Below are 24,053 nucleotides of genomic sequence, written 5' to 3'. Positions count from 1 at the left end.
ACAGCATCAATTACTTCTCTTACTATAGAACCAGCCTACTTTACTCTGCTGACACTCTCGATCTGTGCACTTAGCACTCATCACAGCTGTAAAATATCACAACCTCTAACAGTAATGCATAAACAATAGTTGCACCACGAACTGTAGATCCCTCATCAGTCACGTCCAATTACAGACACACATAGTACCTAATGATCTATTCCACACTGAAATACTACAGAATTAATCTTTCCTTTATTTGACTGCTCTACTCATCAAACCTTCAGCGTGTGTCCAGTCGTCAAAAATGTTCACCTCTGTGTACCCAATTTGATCCCACCCCCAGAAACGATGCAGAAACTGTCCACCCCCTAAATGTGCAAGCAGGCCCAATCACATCACTAGCACACCTGGTACGCTCCACATTTCAATTCAGTTTCCTTCACACCTGTTTTCCATTATTTGTAGTCGAAGGGTCTTCACATACTCAAAGCTCTCCAGACTGCAGATGTCATAGACTAAGATGTACGCACAGGTGTCCCGAAGACCACGGCACTTCATATCTGACCACTCCTAGAAAGAGAGAACAAGAGGTGAGGTGTGTGAAGGAAGATCTGCATTTGTGCACCTGTGAAAGGCAAAAGAGCAAGTGCAAGCCTACAGTTCTGTGTAAGTTTGCGTGAACAATCATGCTTCTTCATGCTCATCCATTGTCCATAGCAAATATTTGTGTTATTAAGATGTCTGGCCATGCATAGGTTGCTTTACTGGTGTGTGTTGCTAAGCCAAAACCAAGTTTCGGTATTGTCTGAGAGGTGTTGAGGTTTTGGGATAGTCACCACTTTTGTGTGTCACAGTTTTTCTTTATGTGTATGCCTATACTGGTAAGGACTTCACAGTTCTGGAGATAAATGGAAATGAATGAGTTTCTGGAGTGCCCAGTAGGCGTGGGACCATCTCTGAGTGCCAGGAATATCTCTTAGCTACGCATTAAAATTCTGCCTGGACACAGTTAAGGGACACCATGGCATCAGCAGTTCCCAAAACCAACCCCCACATAATTGAGATGTTCCCTGGCACCGGGAAGCCCCTGGCATAAGTCAGCATCACTTTCCAATAAACTGCATCTAAGACATTACAAACGTTGGCAAAGCCAACAGGTCTCGCCTTTATGAAACGAGGGCTGAACTGATAGCTTTACAAATGTTTTTTTCTGCAAAGCATTGTTTAAATGATTTAAAATAATTCAACTTTTCAAAATACTGGAGGAAAAGCAAACACAAAATTTTAGGTTATAACAAAACACTACAGTGAATTCATCATTTTCAAATTTTTTATAAATGGGATGGTTTGTTTTTCAAATACTTTTCAATTAGGAAACGCCAAACAGAAATTAAAAACAATAAGGAAGCTTCAGAATGTAAAGAGAAATGCTTCCCAAGGCCTAATTTACTTTCCACAGGATTCAGCCATTTCCTCCTCTGCACCCACCTTGGGAGCAGGTTTGTGGGCCTCTAGCAGTGTCATTCTAATAAAAGTTTCTTTCTGTCTCACACGGATGCAGAGTGATTGCAGCAGCAGCCCCATTCCCCAACGCCATGAAGGCATGAAAGCCTTTGTGTGCCAAAGCTTGGGCTTTGCGAAATGCAGGAAATAAAATGCACAAACCTTTAAAGACTTCTTTTCAGTCATACCCAGCAAAAAAATTGCCTGGTTGCTTGCTTTTATAGACATGCTGGGAGGGGAGGGGTGCAACAAAGAGCGGGGGAGGAGGTTTAATGGGGTGAAGCAGCCCAAGAGGGAGACAACTAGCAAACACATGCACTCTCAAGGAGTGTTGAATGTAACGGTAATACCATAAATGTAAAAAGCGGAAGGATACAAGTCAGCTATTAAAAGGATAGTAAACAGGCTATGCTCCAGAAAGGTAAAAACACAAGAGGGAGACAAGCCACTGAATAAGAAACAAGCAAATGAGAGGGCCAAAGCCAACCAATGGTCATCAATGGGAGGGCTGTAGGCCCGCTGTAAGATCACAATAGCTCTTTTGAAACCAGGTAGATTCTGCTGTCTGGTAGGTTTGACCTAATAAACATGACCAATGGCAGGCAGCCCCCTCTCCTACGTCAATTACCAGTAGCTCTAACAATGCAGTGGGAAGACACAGCAAAATATGAACTCTAGGAAATAACACCTGGGCATAAGTGAGTCTCGCTTCAGGGGTAGAAGACCAGACCGACAAATTGGCCAATGCATTACTAGGCAGGACACAACCAGACATCAATGAACAGCAGTCTAGTGCTGGCCATGCAACCCTCATTCAAAAATAAGTTGCACACTAGCATGGAGCAGTGAATTATTTCCTAAAATGAGAAGAAATCCGGCACTTGACTTGCTCCCAGCAGCACCACTGATAATGGGCAGCAGCACCCAGCCATTCATTAGCAGAGTACTAGCACAGCTCTTCAACATGCCCCTCATTCTTCACATAATCATGCAGCACCGTGGCACTAGCTGGATCCTTTGCATGCGTAGTTCAGTAGCATACACTGGTGTGGAGAAGAAAGGATCTGGATCAGTTGAGCAGGACGTGGCAATTTAACAGCTGCTTCTCTTTGGTCTTGGTATCACTCTTTCACTGGGCAGTTCCCTGGAGTACTGGAGCAGTGCCCCTGGCACCAAGGTGCCTCTCAGAAGAAGGGAATAGTAGTGAGCAGCCCTGTGCAGCCACATGTTATCATTGAGTGACACTATAGACCTGGTCATCCCTGGAAGTATTGGACAGCTCTGTATTCTTAACTGTTCAGAATAGGTAGTATTAAGAGGCACCCCTGGCATAATTGTGACACATATAAGCAAGCGCGGGACTTACGGACAGACTCTGGTTATAAGAGAGCACCGTGGGTATACGCGTCCAGCCGTTGGGCAAAATGAGCAGCAAAACTAGAATAGCAAAGCAGCATCAGGCATTAATCCCCCGTGGAATATGTCACTCTATTAAATTTGAGTAGCCCATTTTTAATAATTTGTCAAAGTTTTGCTTACATGGAAGCTGATGGCACTCCCGACAAGCCAAGCAGGCGCTGCCACCAGCAAACAAGTGTGGCTGGCAGAAGCTGCTTTGGAGTGTTGGGCCTCAGATCCTCTCGGAGTCACTTCCTGCAAAGATACAAAACATACAATTACTAAGTTGGTCTGAAGAACCAAACATATAACAATAACTGTGCTCTAAGATGAGAGAAATGTAAATATGAAATATCAGGAAGCTGACAAGCGCCTGCACTGACTGCCTTGATTGAAAGATCCACCCGCCTGACTGAAACCAGTCAATTAAAGAACTTTGGGGTATGTTTGACAATTTTTGTTGAGTCCAAGGTCTTCCATCTTCATCAGCAGGCATGAACAGCTAGGGAATCCCATACAGCACGAGGACAACTATTCCAATGTGCAAAATCAAACCATACCTGGGCGACTTAAACTTCAGTACAAGCCCTGGCCCATTCTCACTTGGGTGATGACAATTCCTTAACATTCATCTAGCTCTACTGAAAAAAAAAGACAAGAATATGTATACCACAACACCCTCACCCGGAATGAACATTCCCGGCATTCCCGTGTAGGATGTATCACGTTCACAACCAGGTGCATCATCAACAAGGCAACACCCTGCAACAGATCACCCAATGTAGAAGAAAAGATGTCATGAGGAAAGTTTGACCAAGAGGTGTATAAGGGGGAAAAGCCGAGAGTGCTCTTGCTGTGCACCTAGGATCTGGGTTAATAGTCTCTCTCAGATCCAAATTGCCTCGTTCAATATTGATATTTCTCCTAGAACCCTAGATTCAGACAGCGAATGATAAACTTTTTTCGGGTCTTGCTGTTATCATGTTTGCTCCCACATTCATGTGCAGTACTTTGTTGCTCACAAACTAAATTTGCATTCTATAAGATGCATAGGAAGATAACAAGGAATAAAGCACAACAGGCATTTATAAACCAAGTAAAAGCACTTAAATTGGAAGAATGATGTCTACACACCGCAAAGCAAGGAAATTGCCATCAACTTTCACAAAGATCCAACATGAGGAATGTCACAGGCTTAGATTCTCTTCTTAGCCGGTATGGAGGGAGCACATGATGGCCCTTGTTCGCGGTCCATCAAAGGCCATAACCACTGCAACGGTAACAACCCAAGTGCCACAAATTGTGGCTCAACACTCAGGAGCAAAATGCACCACAAAGTGCACCAGTGAGATCTCTGCTCCTCTGCTTCTACACTTATCATTACCTATAACCATGCTACTGAGCACGACGGCGTGGCCAAGCACTGATGGATTAGGGCGCAAGAAACTGACCTCCTAGCCGGCGGGCCCAATCCAGCAGAATCGTGACTCCCGATTAGTGCCGAGTAGGCACCCATAAAGTGATGGGAGCCCCTCTTGCCCCGGAGTGAGTGCAGGAAGCGAGAAAATGTCTGCATTCGCCCCAGAGGGGTGAAGCGAAGGGCAGCGTACACGAGGTAGACTTCCTTAAATGAGGGCCGAGGATTGCCAATGAGCAGCAGATGCGAGCCTCGAGCGACCGTGTGGGCGGTGCTCTTGGTGGACGGTGATCTTTTGTGCGGCACGTGGGGTCCCTGCAGGAGTGGCAGTGACAGGCTTGAGGCACAATTGGCCCCGCAAATGAGACCAAGGGCAAAGGCAACACCTGGACGCCGGGGGGGGGGGTTGCCAGCAGCCATGTATCAAAGAGGACCGGCTGGAAAAGATGAGCGTTTGAGAAGCTGATGGAAGGGTGCACTGGAAGGAGGAGGCCGGCACAACGACCCACGAGCTACTAGTGAGGTGTGGCATAGATCTGGACACAGGGGGCGCGAACAGTCACAGCTGGTGTGACAGCCCCCAACTAAAAGGGATTGGAGGGCCTGAGAAAACTCTCCGCTGTACCCCTATACCCGGGGCACTGCATAATGTGTCTGGATAAGTTCTCCTTGAGCAGTGAAGAGGGAAGTGTGGCCTAATACCCCAGAGAGGGAAGTGGCGCCCTTGGCCCCACCACCCTGACTGAGGCGAACACAAAGAGGGCAATCGGGCCGAGACTTGTGGCAGTATTGTTGGTAGCGCTAGAGGGGGTCCAAGCACACCGAGAGGACCTCCCCCCCTCACTGAGTGTTTGAACTCGTGTGACCCCAACTCAAGGGACTACCCTGAGAACCGCTGTAAGCCTGCTTGAGAAGCGGGAGCAACTGGGTGCCGAACAGAGATGAGAGGGGGACGCCCTCCTCGAACAGTGAGTAGCACCCCCACCGCCCCCTTCCCGGTGACGGTTGGCTTGTATGGTGGGGGAGTGAGGGGTGGCCAGCCCTGCAGCTGGGCCCAAGCGCAACAGAAGGTGACTGAGGGGAATGGCGAGGAGGTCCTGATGGGGATCAGGACGGACCTGGGTGCCCTTCTTCACTGGTGTTCTCATTCAGGAGACCTACAGGGCTAGATGGCCCACCAGGTGTGAAACAGTCCGAAAATGCAAAGGTGTGTGATCAAAAGCGGGAACCAGGGGCACAGTTGTTGACATCAAGCAGTGAAGGGTGAGTAAGGGTCCATCTATGACCACCCCGAGGGGCACTGGGCCTGGCAGTGGTGAGATTGCACCCACTTTTGATGGTACTTGACACTATGGTGGCAGTTTGCAATAGGGGAGTATGGCTGCGATGAGGCGCGTGAAGAGTTAAGTTATCATTAAGCTGCAGGTCGCCGACCACTGGAACCCGAAGGGAGGGGGGGGGTTCTGCCTTCTCCCCCCACCCACTGCTCCTTAGCCATCTATGGGGAAGGGAGGAGTGCAGCTGTGTTGCTGTACGAAGATACAACTGGATGGCCATAATCATGGGTAAGGCCCCCAGGAAAAAGAAAATGGCCACGTGGGGGCCGTCCTCAGGTCAAGTTAACGATGCTCTGAGTGGCGAGGGGACAGCTGTGGTCCTTTAAAGGGATCATCCTGAATGATATTTTGCAAGCCATAATGGAGAACGACCTTCACAACACGGTCGTTACACCGCGGTATGTTTATATCCAGGTTATTACAATGCAAGTCGTTACAACGACTTGCGCTGGATGGCACTCTAAACTAAGTAATAGTATGATTTACTATTCCAACACCTTCCCTACTGTTACGTAGGCTGGAGTTGGAATAGTAAATCATACTATTCCTAAGTCCAGCGCCCTCCAGCGCAAGTCATTGTAACGACTTGCGTTGTAACGAACGCAATGTAAAATATAACGTTGTGAATGTATGCGATGTAACTTCATACATTCGCCATAACTGCCTCTAGAGAGGAACTGGGATCTAAAATAAACACACAAAAGGCAGATCAGGGAATCCTGAAAGACGGACACAGGAGCCTTGCAGAACGAGTTACAACTTACAACAGCAGAAGTCCCCCTGGAGATGGTGATGCTGCGGGAGCACCTCATCTCCACGGAGAACAAAGTCAAGACGTTGGAATTCAGGGCAGGAGACACTGAAAATAGGTCACTTAGGCATAACATCACAGTGATAGGCCTGCCCAAGCGTATGGAGGGAGACCACATGCTCGATTTTCTTGAACACTGGGAGAGAGACGAAGTTGAACCGGAGGGGCCCTCTCCCTTCTTTGTGCTAGAGGTCCAAAAGCAGCGGTCCACATTTCTGGAAGCTAAGAGGTGCCTCTGCCAATGGGAAATTAGCTATGCTATGTTCTAACCCGCCAGATTGGGGGGTGCAGTTCTTCCTGACGCCACTGGAGGTTTAGGAGTCGCTTGACAGGCACCCGCCACCTGAAAATAGCCAGGCGCACCAGAGTAGGGAAACAATGCAATCCAAGTCGTGGCGCAGAACCAGGAGCTACAGCAGAGCAGCCACCTCAAAAGCAGAAGTTCAACAAGAACAGCTGTGGCTGGTGGAAGTGGTGGTGATGATGAGCGGATCAGGGGTGAGCCCTCCCTAGACGTTGGGAGAAGATTAAGCCTGGGACTAGGACTCCAACTACTGGTCAACCTCCGGAGGGCTACAATTCTGTGCTGCCTGTCATGACTCCAGGAATGGCTGATGAATTCCTGTAGCATGGACACCCTTTGCTTTCATGGCTCCAGTAACTGATGGAGGTCACCATTCAGGTTCCTGGCTGACCCTTTAGAGAGCACTAGGACCCCCTCGACAGCCTGCCAATGGTTGCTATAAGCTGCTGGATGGCGAGTCGCCCAACTTGGGAGGCTCGAACCCGCACACCCCTTTTCGTGAGTTACACATGGGTACACCCACAACTGGTTGCAGTTGGAATGTGAGTTTTGATGGGGGTTGTTGCTTACTTGTCCTGGGGATGGGAAGTTGGGTTGATTGCTTTTTGGTTGGGAGATGTTTTCACACGAGTCGCGTCTGAGTATGTTTACCGAATACGCTACAGCCCATGGAGGGTGAGATATGCAGGAAGGCCAGGGCTAGCATATGGATGCAAGCAGTGGGGCAAGTGCATTTCTAATGGAGTGTTCCATAAACTAAAGGTTCATATTCAGAAACATTCAGGGGATTAATAATATGGCTAAGAGGTACAAAGTGTTTTCCTATCTTAAGAGGAGGGGGGTCCATATTGCCCAATTACAAGAAACACACCTCACGGCTCAGGAGGGGTTGGTGCTCAAGAGGAGGTGGAGGGGCCAGGCTTCTACAACACATACTCTGCCTTTGCAAGAGGATTACTTATCTAGGTGAGTTACGAGGTCTCCTTCCAGAAAACTGGGGAACTGGTGGACAGGGCAGGCCACTATGTAGTGGTAACGGGGGGCTTAGCTGGACGAGATCTGGCAGTGATTAATATTATGCCCAAACGTGGAGGAAGCATTCATGGAGGACCTGTCTAGAGTACTGGCGCCCTACCTAGTCCTCATGGGGGGACTACAACTGTGAGGCTAATCCTGAGCTGGATAGGCCCCATTCCCCCACTGGGAGATTCCCCAATCAGCAGGCCCGCTCGTATGTTTGCTGGGTAGCAGGCCCAATGGGGACTGGTAGGCTCTGGGCGCCGCACCCAACCGGCGCCCATGGATTCTTCTTTCTTTTCAAGCCTTCATGAGCTGCATGTGCATTTAGACACCTTCCTTTGTTGCCTCGATGTGCATGGATCGGTACACGATATACAATACCTACCAAGAACTATATCGGATCATAATCAGCTAGTGCTATAACGGAAAATGGGAGCAGACTCAACCCTATAACCCTATGTGGAAACTGAAGGCGGAGTCTTGGAGGACCCAGTCTTCCAGTCCATGATTGGAGATAGTATCAGACAATATTCTGAGGACAGTACCGGCACGGCGTTCACCCCACAGCTGGAATGTGACGCTTTCAAAGCAGTGATTAGAGGGCAGTGCAAAGCAGAAATAGTGGTTGTCCAACGCACTTTGTTAAACAAGGTTGATACCCTAGAAATGGAACTGAGGAAGGTAGAAAAGCACAGGGATACCCAGAACTACAACATGCCCTGGTAGACTCTTGGGAACTCCTAGTGGGACAGATAAAAAACTTAGATGTTTGGACTATAGGTAATACATGACCAGGTACATGCAAAGCGTGACAGAGTTGGCTCGCTAATCCGGCTAAATGGAGATCAGTGATAGTTGAACTGGAAACAGACCTAGGGTAAAGACTCTATAGGCAGGCTGATATTAATGATCTCTTCAAGGATTATTACTCCCACCTACATGAGAGCTCTTCCACACACCCAGTGAGCACCACAAACGATTTCCTAGATCCACTGGCTATGCCAACCCTCACACGAGAGGAGGCTGAAGAATTAGGGGGGGTGGTATCACTCTTCAGGAAATAAGAGCAGTACTGAAGAGCATGGCACGGAAGAAAACATCTGGGACAGATGGGCTCCCTGTTGAATTCTATGTCACATATGCAGATTACTGGCGCCCAACTTAGCAGAACTGTATAGGGCAGCAAGAGATATAGGGCACCTGCCGACCTACACCTGTGAGGCGTTAGCGGATCAGTTACTAAAACCGCGGAGGTCGCCACATGATTGCAAAGCATACCACTGTCGATGCTTAACATCAATTATAAAATACTTAGCCGGATTTTAGCGATTAGGCTTCTACCCAGATTGACTACGCTAGTGCACCCAGATCAAGCTGGGTTCATCCCAGGCTGTAACACAGCAGTTAACATATGGAGGCTGCTGACGCTGATGGCAGCTGACACCTTTGATAGAGGAGAGGCAGTGATATTTGTGGTCGACATAGAGAAAGCTTTTGACAGCTCAGAGTGAGACTTCCTCTATAAAGTAATGGGGAAATATTGAGTGTGAAGGGGATTCATAGGCTGGACCACACAGATATAAACAGACCCTACGGTCCGAGTGAAAACTGGCCGAATGATCTCGGAGGAGTATGCGATGGACCGGGGCACCAGACAGGGCTGCTCACTATCGCCACTGCTCTTTGCTCTGGCGATGGAACCATTAGTCTGCAACGTCAAAAAGGGAGACCATTACCGGGAACTCTTGATCGGGGGGCGACTCCATCATACTGCCCTATATGCTTGCGATCTGTTGCTATTCTTATGGGATACTGACGCAGAGCTGGAGGGGACGAGGAGGCTTCTGGATAGATTGGAGTCATAATCTGGCTTGGAGGTGAATTAGCAGAAATCGCGACTGTTCCTGGTGACAGAGGATCACAGGCACCCAGAGGTGCTGAGAGCACTGCAACAGGAACCGAGAAACTCAGCAGTACCTAAGGTTGAAAATATTCCTTGACACGGCCCAAATACTAGAAGCGAATGTGGGTGCGCTTGTCCGATTCCTCCGGGTGAGTGGTGATTTTTAGAAGACACTTCCATTGTCAGTAGCTGGGCATACAGCTCTTCTTAAAATGGTGACGCTCCCCACACTGCAATACATTTTCACAGTCCTGCCCGTGTGTATTCCCGATGTTCTCTTCCCTGATTATCTCCTGTATCTGGGGCATGAGCTGCCAGGGAGTGGCCCTAGTGCCCTTGCAACGACCTGTGGGGGTAAGTGTACTAGCAGTCCCTGATTTCAAATCATACTAAATAGCGGTGCAGTTACAGTGCCTCACTGAATTGGTGGTTGGTAGGTTGACCCTGGAACGGAAGGTTAGACCAATTGTACCAGAGCTTCAGCAGCAATGCCGGGTGCTCCTGGCTACCGACTACCTTTTCTGAAGGGCACGAGTGAATTCAAAGTGATGCAGCGCTGTTGGATAAGATACTTACAAAAAATATGGATGCAATTTCCGTACTCGCCTGACCTACACACAGTCATTTTCGAGTTGCTACCACATGGGGGAGACTGGCGAGGCTATCTGACTGGACAGTTGCGGGTGTGGCTCATGTAGGTGACCTGTTCCGAGCAGAAGAACTGCTCTCAATCGAGGACCTCAGCCTAGAAATCGGCCTGCTCCAGGGGCACTTTCTGATCCATAGGGCGGTGGCAGCGGCCATCAGGAAGCACTGGGGGGTGGCCAAGTCAGAGCCGCCTAATCATAGGGGTTGCCAATATATGGTCACAAGTTCTGGTACCTTCAATGCGATCTCCTGCTTAAACAGTGTGATCAGAGCAGTCATAGTGACACCACTGAACTCAATTTCAATTAGGATTTGGAACTCTAAGGAGTTCCACATAATATATACAATAAAAGCTCCAAAGCAACAAATCATACCGTTCATAATAGCAGAGTAAAATAAGAATCTCATTATACAGGGCAAAAATCATAGCAGCAATGATTAAAAATAGAACACACTCCACGTATGGTAAAAGTCCAGGACGTATAAAGAGCAACAGACAGCGTATATTGAGACAACTGCGCAAATCAATTACAGTACCGTGCAAGTGTCTTTAAACCATTTAAATACTCTAAGAGCTTCAGCAGTACAATTCAAAATGCAAATTACTTATATAATGTGCAAATTATGTTACCCAAAAGGGGCCATATTCAACATACCAGAACTAATCACAATATAATGATCATTACTAAAAAATATGTAATTTTTAAAAAGCTGAAAGTTTTAAAACATGCTGATTCAGGGAGAGGGGCCAAAAGACAACTCCGGGCCTCCACCTTCGTAGTGATGTTATACTTTAAAGACACTGGTCTTAAAAATTGAAGTCGTAATGGCACAGACAAAAACACATGATTTAAATCCTGCACACAGTCTCCACACAGGTCGCAAAGTCTATCCTCCCTGGCTAATCCCTCTCATGCTCCTGTTATAATTCGCAAGGGGAGCAAATTCAGCCTTATTAACAGGATAGTTCTACACACTCCATGGGGAAGATTCCAAGCGACATATGGTTGAGGTTGTTTACACATACTACTCTCCACTATTGTGTAATTCCTTAAATGCCTTAAACACAGTACAGTATCTCTTTTTGCGACTGACTTCGTAGATGGTTTTTTTGATGAGAGTTTTCAAGACCTGCTGTGGAAGAGGGCATGCTCCACTTTGCCCAGTTTCAAACTGATCTATGGCTTTCTCATAATTTCTATAAATAATGTTTTTTTCCCTTCAGGCAAGAAAACATTTCCTGTTTTAGCACAGCCTGTATACAACAAGAAAACATTTCCTGTTTTAGCACAGCCTGTATACAACAAGAAAACGTTTCCTGTTTTAGCACAGCCTGTATACAACTCACATCACTATTCAATAAAGCATTACCCCACCTTAGGCTAGCTGCCATAGCAAACACATAGGTCAAAAGGAGTACCAATTCGAGCCGGAGGGCCACTTGAGTGGGTGCACAATTCAGGTTACAGATTTGGTGCCAAATATGCCCTTCCACCTTTTCATAACCCCACTGCTGTTCATCCACTGATTCGCAAGTGTAACTCAGTGAAGGCGGGATTTTTATTTTGCAAACCAATAAAATATGTGCAAAATGTCTTTGCCCACAGCATTTATATAGTCTGCCAATTGCGGAGGCCTGAGATATAGCCTTACTTCTGCACTGGACAATGTGAAACTGCTAGAGCACTCACTTTGAAAAAATTCTACCCAAATACGGGTACAGCTTCACTGCATCTAGCTTATCTTTCCCCCAAAACCAGTGCATATTTTTCCTAACCCTGAATCCCTAAGATCTAAAAACCATGATTTTACATGTGGAGATTTTTTTTTTTTTTTTTAATTATTCATCGGCATAATGGCCTAGCTCGTTAAGACGCCTTTGTAAACCTATCGGAGTTCGATCGAACAGCATGACGTAGACATAAAGTAGACAGCTGAGTTTTATTGTTCCTCACTTCGGTGGGTCCCCATTGCAGTGCCCCACCCTACTAGGTAAGTCATTGATATAAAGAGAAACAAGCATTGGCATAGCCAATAGGTCTCGCTTTTGGGACCTTATAAGTATTTAGTTATGCAACTGTTGCATGGTTAAACACTTATAAGGTCCTAAAAGCGAGACCTATTGGCTATGCAATGCTTGTTTTAAATCGCGCCGCTCCTCACAGGCAGGGCTCACGTTCTGAGAGTTCTTTCTTTTTCACAAGCCTGTTTCTAGAGTGTTAACGTGTCTGCCTGCATGCAGTGTCTGCTGTGCGCCGAGGAAGGACAAACGGAGAAGACTCTGAATTTAACTCGAGCAAGTTTTTTTTATCCCTTCTCTAAAATAAATGTTAAACGGTTTGGAGGGTTTCTTTCTCGACTTAACCATGTAGCAATTCCTTTTATGCATACGGCTATGCTGAGCTACATAGAATGCCCTCCGCGTGGCCTTCTAATATCTGTAGGCTGTGCATGCATTGTGCTTTCGTTGTATTGTGATGCTTTAAGTGCAGTGTGCAGGAATGGTGGCATTATTGCCCATGCCTGGCGCGCAGTGCTGTGCTTGTCGCAGGTTAGGTGGTGCGCAATTCTTTTTCTGCCCTAGTTAAAGTCGGCGTCCGCGTGGCCATCCTAGCTGAGTGAGGTGCCCCACTCCTGCTCAGAGAGAAATCCTCGTCGAAAGGGACAGGTTAATTATCTCTTTGTGAAGTCACTTCATCGATTACCTCTAGGCACATCCAGAAGCTGAGGCAGCACCACCTCAGCAGTAACACTGAAGTTTACCAGAAGCAGTGGAGACTCGCAAACAGCACCGTAGGCAGACTGCAGACGTCGGCCTTAAGTGGTAGACAGCAATCTTGGAATTTGAGGCTATGCACACATCCAGTTATTATGAAGTGTGCGTCTCCGCGCCTGGGGGTGTATTGTTGGAACTTTCGAGATTCTAAATTGAATCACCTTCAATAAAGCACATTTGTATCAAAAGTACATTGATTAAGTTATAGTAAACCTGAAGAATTGTTTGTGGGTAAAACTGCAAGGCAACGTTTGATATTTGGCCTGTGCTCAAGAAAACCACAAAGGCTCTACTATTGACAAGATATAGCAGGAGGTGATTACCGAGTCACCAACGTGTGGCCGAGAAAGGGAAACTACAAGCCCCAACATGCTTAGTGCTGTTGACTTAAAACAACGCACGTGGGCAAATCGCAAACATGAACAAACGCCTGCTCTGCTGGACGTCAGATGGCTGAAATTAATAACAACTGCGTGTTAAATGTAAAGTAGTGGTCTATTGGCCCAGTTTAAAGCAAACTCGCTTCAGCCCAGAATGAAAATAGAGGCCACTGGCGAGGAGACGGTTAAGAATTAGGACAAAATATGAAGTAATATTAACGTTTAGGTTCGAGTTAAAGATTTTTAACCAAACAAAATGCCAACAATACTTAACGGTGTTGGAATTGCACTATGGAATGCAAAATAATTCAGATTTTGTTGCCCACGGTGGTACAAAGAGCCGCAAACTCCGATTCTGCCATTTTATATTTACCATAAGGTGCGATCCTACTGTGGCCAGCTGTCCGCTGCTTGTCTGTGAATTCAGGTTCATGCGTCTCCCCAAGCTGAGCTTTTAACGGATGTCATTTGTTTATAATGTAGGGCTTCCGGGTAGCGCATAACTCAATCCCACAGGAGAACATATTGTCAGAAACTTCTGGGATTGTGTACCGCTGATAATATGTAAGGCGCCCTAAAATTGGAGCGCTGGGCCACTCAGCCAGTCGTAGGACGCCGATGATTGGTTGTGTAGTTCGCACGTGGACAGATCCGCCTTTTTACAAATCGGAGGGTGCAGTGAGTCTGCCCTTGATTAAAGCAGTGGGTTAGTTATACCTTGTCTCTGGCTGGGTTATGATGACGGCTGTTCTATATAAGGGGGGTGCGAAGAGAGTGGGGCTGCGCGCAGTAGGGCTCCAGGTAATGCAAGCAGACATAATGTTTATTGGCCATGAAGCCTTTCAAGGGAGGCTGCACACTGTTTGGAACCCGCTGTTGGTGTTTATTGTTGGAATTCTTTTTACGCTCTTAATGGGAAATGAGCTGCCGAGAAGAGTCAGGCGCGCTAAAAGTAAAAAAAAAAAAAAAGCATTGGCCATGGGGGCCATATGATCAACACTGGACGGAAACATGTAAAGGGCAGAGAAGCACAGCAAGAGAGCAACATGGACACAGTAAGCACAGCAGACACACGAGAAGACAGGGCATCACGGAGATGGCCAGGAAGCAACACTGATAACCAGTAACACAGCAAGGCAGAGAAACAGATTGGGGGGCACAGACCGGAGGGGGGGTGCAAGAGCCGAGTAGACAGAAAAACAAACAAGCATTGGAAATGCATTCGGTGTGGTCCTGCTGCCGTACATGCGCGCTCCAAGGCTGGGGAAGGGGTGGTGAGGGCGGCTGGAGCAAGGGTGAGCTGAAGCCAGGAGAGGCAACTTAAAAAACCAAGCGTTGGCCGCGCGCGAGAGGCCGGAGACGCAATATGTGGTGGGGGAGGGGGAGAAGCGGGAGTTGTGTGTGCGCGTGCGTCATCGTGATCACGATCGCTCTGAAAGCGAAAGTGCTCGCGATGACGCACGAGTTTTCAAAGTGCTGCTGGCGGCCGGCTACGCGCGTGCACGATCACGTGAACGCAAGCGTTAGGCCAGCCAGCAGCACTTTGAAAAGCCCACATACAAAATGTCTCTTCGAGCCTTTGGCTCAGCGAGACCTAAAAAGGAGAGGTGCTAGTAAGCATCCTTGCTTCAAACCATTATGGGTTTTCACTTTACTCGATAGGCCCTGGTTTCCTCCCATCAGGACCTGTGTCCAAGTTGAGGAATGCAGTGCAATAACCAATCTAAGCAGATGGGTGGGAATCCCCATTGTGGCCAATGTGCTTACATCGTCTCCCAGTCAACCCGATCGAACGCTGCGGGGAAATCTATAAAGGAAGCATACAAGGCCATTCCATTCCCTATTGGATATTTTTCAATCAAAGTTTGCAGAGCAGCAATGTTATCTAAGGTACCACTATGCTTACGAAAACCCGCTTGCTCTGCAGGTACAAGATCATTACCAATGGCCCAGTCCTGAAGGTGAAGAAGTATACGCTTAGCAAACAGTTCTCTGACCGCATCCAATAATGCGATCTGCCTAAAACTGGCAGTAGAGGTTTTGGGACCCTTTTTATATAATGGCTTCCTTTCCAAGAGGACAGAATAGTCGCGTGTGCATAGCAGTAATGAAACACCGGATTGAGAAAAAGAGCCAATGCAGGCCTTTCTTGTTTAATAATGGCTATTGGTAGATCGTCCGGGCCCATCTCTCCAGAATACCTTGCTCCTTTAATGAAGCACTCTATCTCCTTACAGGAAGTGGGGCCTTAAACGTTCCCCACGGGAGACTCGCTAATTGACTACAGATTAAACCCGACCCTGGAATTTAATGCATATAACTGTGTGATACATTGTATCTATTCAGCATCAGATATCAAAATGGCTTCAGCCTTAATTCTACAGTCACAGTATTTGGCTATTAGAGCCCAATATTTACATGAGTCACCAGAATATGCAACCTCTCTCAGTTTAATCCAATTGAGATCCTCTACGTTCGGATGCCTTCAATCTCGTTCTTACCCGCTTCAGTCTATTGATTTCCCTTTGCCTCATCCATGATGACTGCTCTGGAACGGTAGGAGGAGGATTTAGGGATACTGATTCCTGAGAGCGCTTGGATGAAGATAATAGAACAGTCCTCCAAAGTGTCTAGAAATGCCTTATTTAAGTTAATCAACTTCTATGTTTTACATAGTGTGTACCTAACCCCAGGTAGAGTGAACAAGTTTTTCCACACGGTTGGGGTTGCATGCCTGTGATGTGGTGCAGTGGGTGTGGAGATATTCCATATGTTATGCTCCTGCCTGGCACTAACTGACTGCTGGAAAGAGGTTGTGTCCAGGGTAGCTGACATAACACTGAGAGAGGCACCCTGTTCTCCGGTTCACTGTTTGTTAAACTGGTTCCCACACACGGCCAAAACTAAGGTCAGAAGTCAGTTCCAAGATCTGGCCCTTCTCTTAGCAAATAGGGAAATTACACGGAACTGGAAGGCTGCCAGGAAACCTAGGGTGGCAGCTTGGCATAGACTGTTTTCTGGGTGGAGTGAGGCAGCAAGCTGATGATATTTTTGAGAGATTTCAGGATTCCAAATCACTTGCCTGCCAAGGCCGTGAATTGGTATGTTCATCAACCCACATGCCTAGGTTCTTTACCCTAGGCTTTGGCAAAGAAAAAGAACCTAGAGACAGTGGCCACCAGTCAGGTGACCAGATCAAAGGCTGCTTACCGAGGATGATGACCTCAGTCTTACCGGAGTTCAATTTCAGGCAATTGAAGTCCATCCATTGAGCTACTTCAGATAGGCAATCCCTCAAGAAGGCAGCCCCTGTGGCGGAATTCTGCGACAGTGTGACAATCAGCTGAGTATCATCGGCATATGATATGATGTCAAAACCATAAAGTCCGATGATATCAGCCAGGGGGTGCATGTATAGATTGAACAAAGTAGGGCTCAATGAAGAGCTCTGTTGCACCCTCTGGCGCAATGAGACCACCTGTGATTGGAAAGGCTTCTGTACAATTTGAAAGGTGAGGCCCTGAGGAAAAGTTGCCAACCATTTTAGCAACCTGTGACCGACACCATAATCCCACAGCCGCTCCAGTAGGCCGCTATGGGATATGGTGCAGAAGGCAGCACTCGGATCCAGCAGCAACAAAGCTACAGTATCACCCCTATCCATGATTTGTAGCATGGACTCCGTGGCACACAAGAGGGCCGACCAAGTACTGTATCGGGGGCGAAAACCTGATTGAGTATCATACAGGAGATTCTTTTCCTCATTAAATTCTGAGAGTTGCCGATTGATGTATTTTTCTGCCACCTTTGAAATAAAAGGGAGCAATGAGATTGGCCTGTAATTCTCAGACTTAGTAGGGTCGAGAGAAGGCTTTTTGAGCAGTGGATTCACCGACGCATGTTTCCACCTCAGCAGTACCTGACCCGCTGCGAAAGAGTTAAGAAGATCCCTGAACACAGGAAGAAGTTCGCCTGCTCCACGCTCCAAGATTGCTGGAGTATCCGGATCTGAAGGGACACCAGACTAAACTGTTAACATGGAAGAATGTAGCTCATTCCGCTCAATGGGTTTGATCTGAAGTAATTTGTTACCGTCTGCCAAAGACTTAAACCGTCATCAAGACAGGAGCGTGTATAACAGCCTCTGGAAAGGAAGAATAGATGGCTGCTACCTAGTCCAAGAAGAATTTTGCTAGAGTGTTACACCTATTCTCTGAAGGAGGGATGGAAGCTGAGACTCAATCCAATGATGAGAGAGCTTTAACGATCGTAAAAATCTATCAAGATGTGTTTGGAGCCCTCTCGATTTTATTGGCGTAGAATTTCAGCTGCATCTTTACCAGCTTTGGGGGAGACTCTTAGTTTTTTCCCTCGAATATAAAATCTGGCAGCTCCCTTTGAAGTCTAGCTATTTTTCTGAGAGGTGTAGGTCTTGAGAGCACCCTATTATGGACTGCCAACCCTGTGGACAGTTAGTTTTCTGCCACATCTCTAGGTGGCTGGCTAGCTTGAGCTCAATGTATTTTCTTGATTGCTCAACCCACAGAAAGGGTATTACCCTCCGTAGTATTCTGGCTTCCGCGAATGGAATCACCCTGCTTAGAATAACTGATTTTTGGTTGATAACTTTGAATCCAGAGGTCTAACTGTTTCATCGTGGCCATGAGTACGATAGTGGAGCTGGACAACCTGAGGATTGAGTCATCAGCAAAGTGCCACGCTTTATGTTCCACCCCTGAAGGGACAACCTTTTTTTCCTAAGACCCTCGTAGGTTAATGGCTAAAGGATCTGACACCAGGGCAAGTAGAAAAAGGGACAGGAGGCAGCCCTGCTTCATGCCTCTGTATACCAAAATGACGGGAGGAACAAAGGCCTTGACTCACACAGACAATACCGGAGCATTATACCATGCTAGGATCCAGCCTTCTGGGACCACATGTCTTGAATTGAATGTTCATTTAGGATTTGTCCCTGTACCATTCTAACACCTCAAGATTCCAGTGATCCACTGAGGGCCTGCGTTCTTGTCAGTATTTGTTCAGTAGTAGCCTCTACAATTCCCTTGCATGTGGGCCCTCCGAGCTCTATTATTCAGAAGAATCCTTGGTTTGGGTCCGCATGTGGAAGAGCGGTCTTCAGGCCCTAGGTATGCAGCCCTTACCCAGTCATGAAAGATTTGGGCCTGGGCTGAGCCCACAGGAGATCAGACAAAGTCCAAGTTCCCAACTGGCCTGGGCTCGACAAAGGGGTAATCATATAACTTTGCCCAGCCACAGACCCTACTGCAGAACTTTCCAACCACCACAGGTTGCGCCACAGGTTAATCGCTATGGACTCACAGTCCCCCAGAAGCTTATCTTGGTAGTTAAGCTTATCTTGGTAGTTCTAATACAGTGTGGCCTTTGTGGTGAGGCCAGGCTCTCTTTCTACTGACCTGTACCCATGAGCTATGATCAGTAATTTGTGTTTGCTGTCTAGATGGCTGTACTGCCTATCACCACATAAAGGCAGGCATCACAGATGGCTTAATATCACAGCTGTTTCTAGATGTAATGTGATCTCCCTAAAAAAGAGAGGGTCTATAGCTCTGCCCACATGCTGGTAGCCAATAGGCCATATTCCCCCCCATTATTTGAGAGTCCACTGTTTGTGCTCCACACCTCCTGATATGTTCGCAGGGTCCAGAGGGTCCATCTGCTCTAGTCTACCCAGGGCCCAAAGGACACAGGTCCCACAAGAGCATGGTTGAAATGCACAGCTTTGCCTAGGTTTGTGACCCCCCCACCCCCAGCTCCAGCACAGGTGTTGTTAGTCCTGATTCTAAGGGGGCCACAGAGAATACTCCCAGCCTCATTTCAAATGCCCACGTGGTTTCCTTTATACTCTGAGGGAACCTAGGTACACAATTTCTCCTATGGAACTAGTTCAGATACCTAAAGGTCTCCCGAACACAACAATCATGTCCAAATTGCCCTAGGGCCCAATGTGGCCTTCTGCAGTGCACCTTTGTTTCTTTCTTATGGCCCTGTGCTTCTCCCAGGCACCTCCACCAACCCCTTTTTTCAGGGTTTAGGCCACCCTGGATTTCCAGTTCTACTTCAGGGTGGGAGTGTGGGAGGGGAAAGGCGGCGAGCAAAGGGAACAGGCTGCCTGCTCAAGCCCCAGCGCAGGTTCTGGGCCCACCAGGCCAATCAAGTATCCTGACGGCTACATTGCAAATTATTCTTCCCTGCTTCCTTGTCGTAGGCTAGTAGCGACTCTTCTTCATAGTGCTAGGGTGGCTCTGGAGCCTCAGAGCTGGCTGCTATTCTATCCCCCTTGATGCTTTTCACTGGGGATGTTGACAGCAGGGGATGCACATCTTCTCCAAGGTTGTCAGTCCACTGTTCACCCCAAATCTCATGGTGATGGTGTACCACTAGGGCCACACAGGATTAAAGGGCATTTTCTATCTCTTGCTGCCTCTTCTTTGGACTCAGGGAGGGACTGTTCTGGCCAGATGGTGGGTGCCGGAAAGGCTGGGATGAAGCAGAGCTTCAGTTACTTGCGTCTTACTCTATGCCAGGTCAAACCACCTCCCAAACATCAGTTTTCAACAAATATATACAAATTCCTGAAACATGGATTTTTTTCTAGACTGAGAGAAATATTCTTTCAATTCATTCTAATCTTATTTAATCAGGGGTGCGCACCTCAACTTATCCTGAGACAGTTAATCTACAATCAATTCAGTGTCAATTGTTTGAACCAAAGCCAGTGCTTTAAAAAAAATATAGTAATTTTTTGTGCTGTAAAAATGTTTTCATGTTTATAGATTTTTTTTACTTCGAAGATAGCATAAAGGTCAACTAGGAAATCAAAACTATTGTAGACAGAGAACGCTCTACACTTAGTAAGGGTTCTAACTCAAATTCAGTCAATTTGTCCAGCTTTGATTAATTCAGTTCTTTTTGTTTGGCCCATAGGAAAAGCAGAAATTAGTTTCAATTGATTCAGTTAATTTCATTACAAGACCGGAGGCTACATTATGCAATAACTTTGATTGCTGCCCAAGACATGCAGCTCTTCAAAGTGTAACCATTACATCATAAATAAAAACATTCCAAGCAACATAACAAAGAGCCATAGCAACTAACTATCTTCCTCTTTTATTCACTGCCCATGGACAGTTAAGTACAACCTCCTTTTCTCTCTCATGACTTTGAGATTTTAAAGTATTTAGACTGTTTTATTTGCTTTTCATGACAATATTGTACATACTCTTAGACATTTGAAGTGTTTATACTATCCTTTTATAACTGACTGTACCTTATTTTATGTTAAATATTACACTTTTCTTTTCTTTTCTTACAAGGTAAGTTTCTCTTCCTACCTTTCAGGATACCCTTCCAATTTACGGTTTGGCCCCTTATCTTCCTTGTCTTCTTGTGTCCTTTTCTTTTTATTCAATCGTTCGCAATAAGTGCCTTCAGAGAACTAAGCTTCTCTCCGATCGTTCTTTGTCTTGGTTTATTCCCCCGAGGAATTAATAACAAGCCTCAGAGTTTATGTCAACTTTAACGCGACTCGGTGTTTAGATTTAAACACCATACGCGCGTTTTAAACGGACAACAGCTTGTGCATTCAACTAAAGCGCACAATTAAAGCGCACTACTTCCGAGTCCCGGAGCTGACCCGCTTTACAAATTAAGAGCTCCGTGCTCTTATTGTGACCCGCAAAGCAAAGATTTTGGGAAAATGAAGGCATGATACGAAGAGCTCCGTGCTCTTATTGTGACCCGCAAAGCAAAAATGTTGGGAAAATGAAGGCATGATACGAACTCGCGTGCTGTGCGTCTCCATGGAGACGCACAGCGCTGAAGCAACGGTTCGGAGTCAGCTGTTTATCTTCACATTACTCGATACAATCTTTGGCTGGATCCTATCTTTTTCCAAATAATTTAGGCAATACATTTGGTTTTTTAACACAAACCAAATAGGAAAAGACCCCTTATCATAACTTCTTAAAAAAATTAAAAAAGGGGACAAGAAAAAGAAGATTATTAAATACATTATTTCAAGTAATTATTTACTAAATTATGTCTCAAGAAGATTCTCAACCTAACAATAAGACTCTCCTCACTGGGCCTCCTTGATGAACCTATTTGAGAGGCAATTAAAGTCCTCCCTTAAAGAAGCTGTGGAAGCAGCACTTACCAAAAGAAAAAAGGATACTCCAGGTCAACAAACAGTACTGGACACCCTCCCCATAAAATGTGGTAAGGTGTTAAAAAAGACTAAGCACATTGAGCCTCAAGGTAACCTACGTGCTACCAACGACAGGATTTTATCTATTGGTAGCCTCTGCGCTACAAATGATATAGGTGTCCGGAGCGGCACAAAAAGAATGAGCGATCTTAATGGCGCAAAAAGCACGGGTGCCCTTCGCAGCACACAAATATTAGGTGCCCATTGCGGCACAATAGACCTCATCGAAGATTACGATGATTCCCTGTCCCCATTTGATATTGATGACGAGGCTGATGAATATGTTTTTGACCCCCAGGAAAAATTTGAGGATGACCTCCTTGATGAGGACCTGGTTCAATCTAGTAATAACTCTGACGCTATTAAAGACCCTTCAGGGTCAGAGATGTTTAATCCCTCCAAGATCACCCACCCTAGAGGTTCTGAGTGGTGGCCCTTAGATCACGTTTCAAAGTTTTTTATGCCCTGGATTAGAAAACCTCTCGAAAGAGATTCACGTAATCTCATGAAATCTGAATGTCCAAGACCCTTTTTAGATAACAAAGCAGGGATGACTCCCGAACTTCACCCTGAACTCCTAACTTTCTTATTCAAAACTGGCAGAGATTCCAGCAAGGGACTGGAACGCTGCCTTAAGCAGTGTTAAGACAAGCTGTTAGACACACTTGGTCCCCTTGCCAGGATCTTGGACCTAGCTGAAGAGTCCTCCATGAATGGGACTCCGGTTGACACTGAACTCCTACGGGGTTGGAGCCAACGTGCTATCTGCCTTCTCGGAATCGCTAACGCCAATCTAACCTCCGAAAGGCGAAGAGCGATATTAATGCGCATGAATCCGAAATTGGGAGATTTAGCAAACAAAGACGTTCAAGGAGACCCAAACGGTCTTCTCTTTGGAGAGACCTTTATTAAGACACTTGGTAAATACGTCTCCACATTTTCTGCATTTAACAAAGCCCAAACAAACATGGGACGTATGTTCGGAGGCAGGTTTTGTGGAAGGTCTGACGGGGAGGACCGGCTGCCAGCCGTGGATATAACAGGTCCTATTATCAACAAAATCAACGTGGTTATTCAAGATACTACTACCGGGGAAATAACAGCTTCTTCCCCCAGCAGAACCGCAACAGTCGAACACGAGGCGGAAACAACCGTGGAAGATTCCAACGTCAAGGACAAGGTAAGGTCCCCTCCTCCTCCTGTTTCTTCCCTCCCAAAGGTAGGGGGAAGACTCTCCCTTTCCAGTCACATTTGGTCCTCTATAACCAACGATGCTTGGGTCCTAGAGACTGTAAAAGGCTTCAAAAGAGACTTTATTACTATTCCTTATCAGACCAAACAACCCAGAGAACTTTCCCTAGACCAGGAACAGTCAAGTCTAGTAGATGCAGAAGTGAGTCAAATGTTAGACAAAGGTACGATTCGCATTGTTTCAAACAATGGTCAGGGTTTTGTGAGCACAATCTTTCTGGTGAAAAAGAAAGAAAAAAAGTGGCACCCCGTAATAAATCTAAAGGAATTAAACACCTTCTTTGTGTACAGACACTTCAAAATGGAAGGTATATACCTTCTGAGAGATCTTCTTCAAGAGGGAGTTTGGCTCATAAAACTAGATCTCAAAGACGCATACTTTACAATCCCTATGGATCAAGATTCTCAGAAATACCCAAGATTTGTATGGAGGAACACAACATACCAGTTTCGCTGTCTTCCCTTCGGGCTATGCTCAGCCCCGTGGTGTTTCACCAAGGTTCTGAGGCCTGTAGTTACCTCCTTAAGGAGAAGAGGAGTTTGCCTGATTATATATCTAGACGACATCTTGCTGATGTCTCAGAGCCAGGAAGAACTCCTAACTCACATGAATTGGACTGTGGATCTCTTACAGAGCCTTGGTTTCATCATCAATGCCCATAGGAATGAATGGGTAGGTATTCCTTATTAACGAATCTCAATTTGCGATTCGTTATCAAGGAATTTTAAGGAATCGCTAATATTTTAGCGATTCCTACCTACATTCAATTTAGCGAGTCCTTAATAGCGATTCGGTAAAAATCGCTATTAAGGACTCGCTAAATTGAATTTACCTACATCTGGACCTAAATGTAGTATGTTCTGAGCCAGTATGTTGGTGTACAGTGGCCTCCAGTGATCAGTACTACAGCGTTGCTTGTGAGACACAGAGACAATCAACGAGCACAAATGTTATTCTAACATTGTAGGCGTTGAGCCCAGTACCACCGCCGTCTACAGAAAGCCTTTGACTGTTCAAAATCACTACCCTTGAGAGTGATGTGCACAACGGGCATGACATGGTCATCCACAGGGA

The 24,053-nt window shown here is 46.4% G+C and overlaps 1 protein-coding gene across 2 annotated transcripts in view; it reads right to left on the bottom strand.

The window, feature by feature from the left end:
- The window catches only part of RASL10A (RAS like family 10 member A), a 104,823-nt gene that overhangs the window by 12,858 nt on the left and 67,912 nt on the right, over window positions 1-24,053 (bottom strand). Inside the window, exons 2-3 of one of the 2 annotated variants that reach the window (XM_085633308.1) lie at window positions 3,025-3,138; window positions 428-552 (exon numbers count right to left, since the gene is read on the bottom strand). In XM_085633308.1, the coding sequence (XP_085489434.1) occupies window positions 428-552; window positions 3,025-3,138 (239 nt within the window). The remainder of the gene's footprint in view (window positions 1-427; window positions 553-3,024; window positions 3,139-24,053) is intronic. The other variant, XM_085633309.1, reaches the window with a different exon arrangement.

This window comes from Triturus cristatus, chromosome 11 (assembly GCF_964204655.1).
Source record: "Triturus cristatus chromosome 11, aTriCri1.1, whole genome shotgun sequence".
Lineage (NCBI taxonomy): Eukaryota > Metazoa > Chordata > Amphibia > Caudata > Salamandridae > Triturus > Triturus cristatus.
This window is presented reverse-complemented; position numbering and strand designations above follow the sequence as displayed.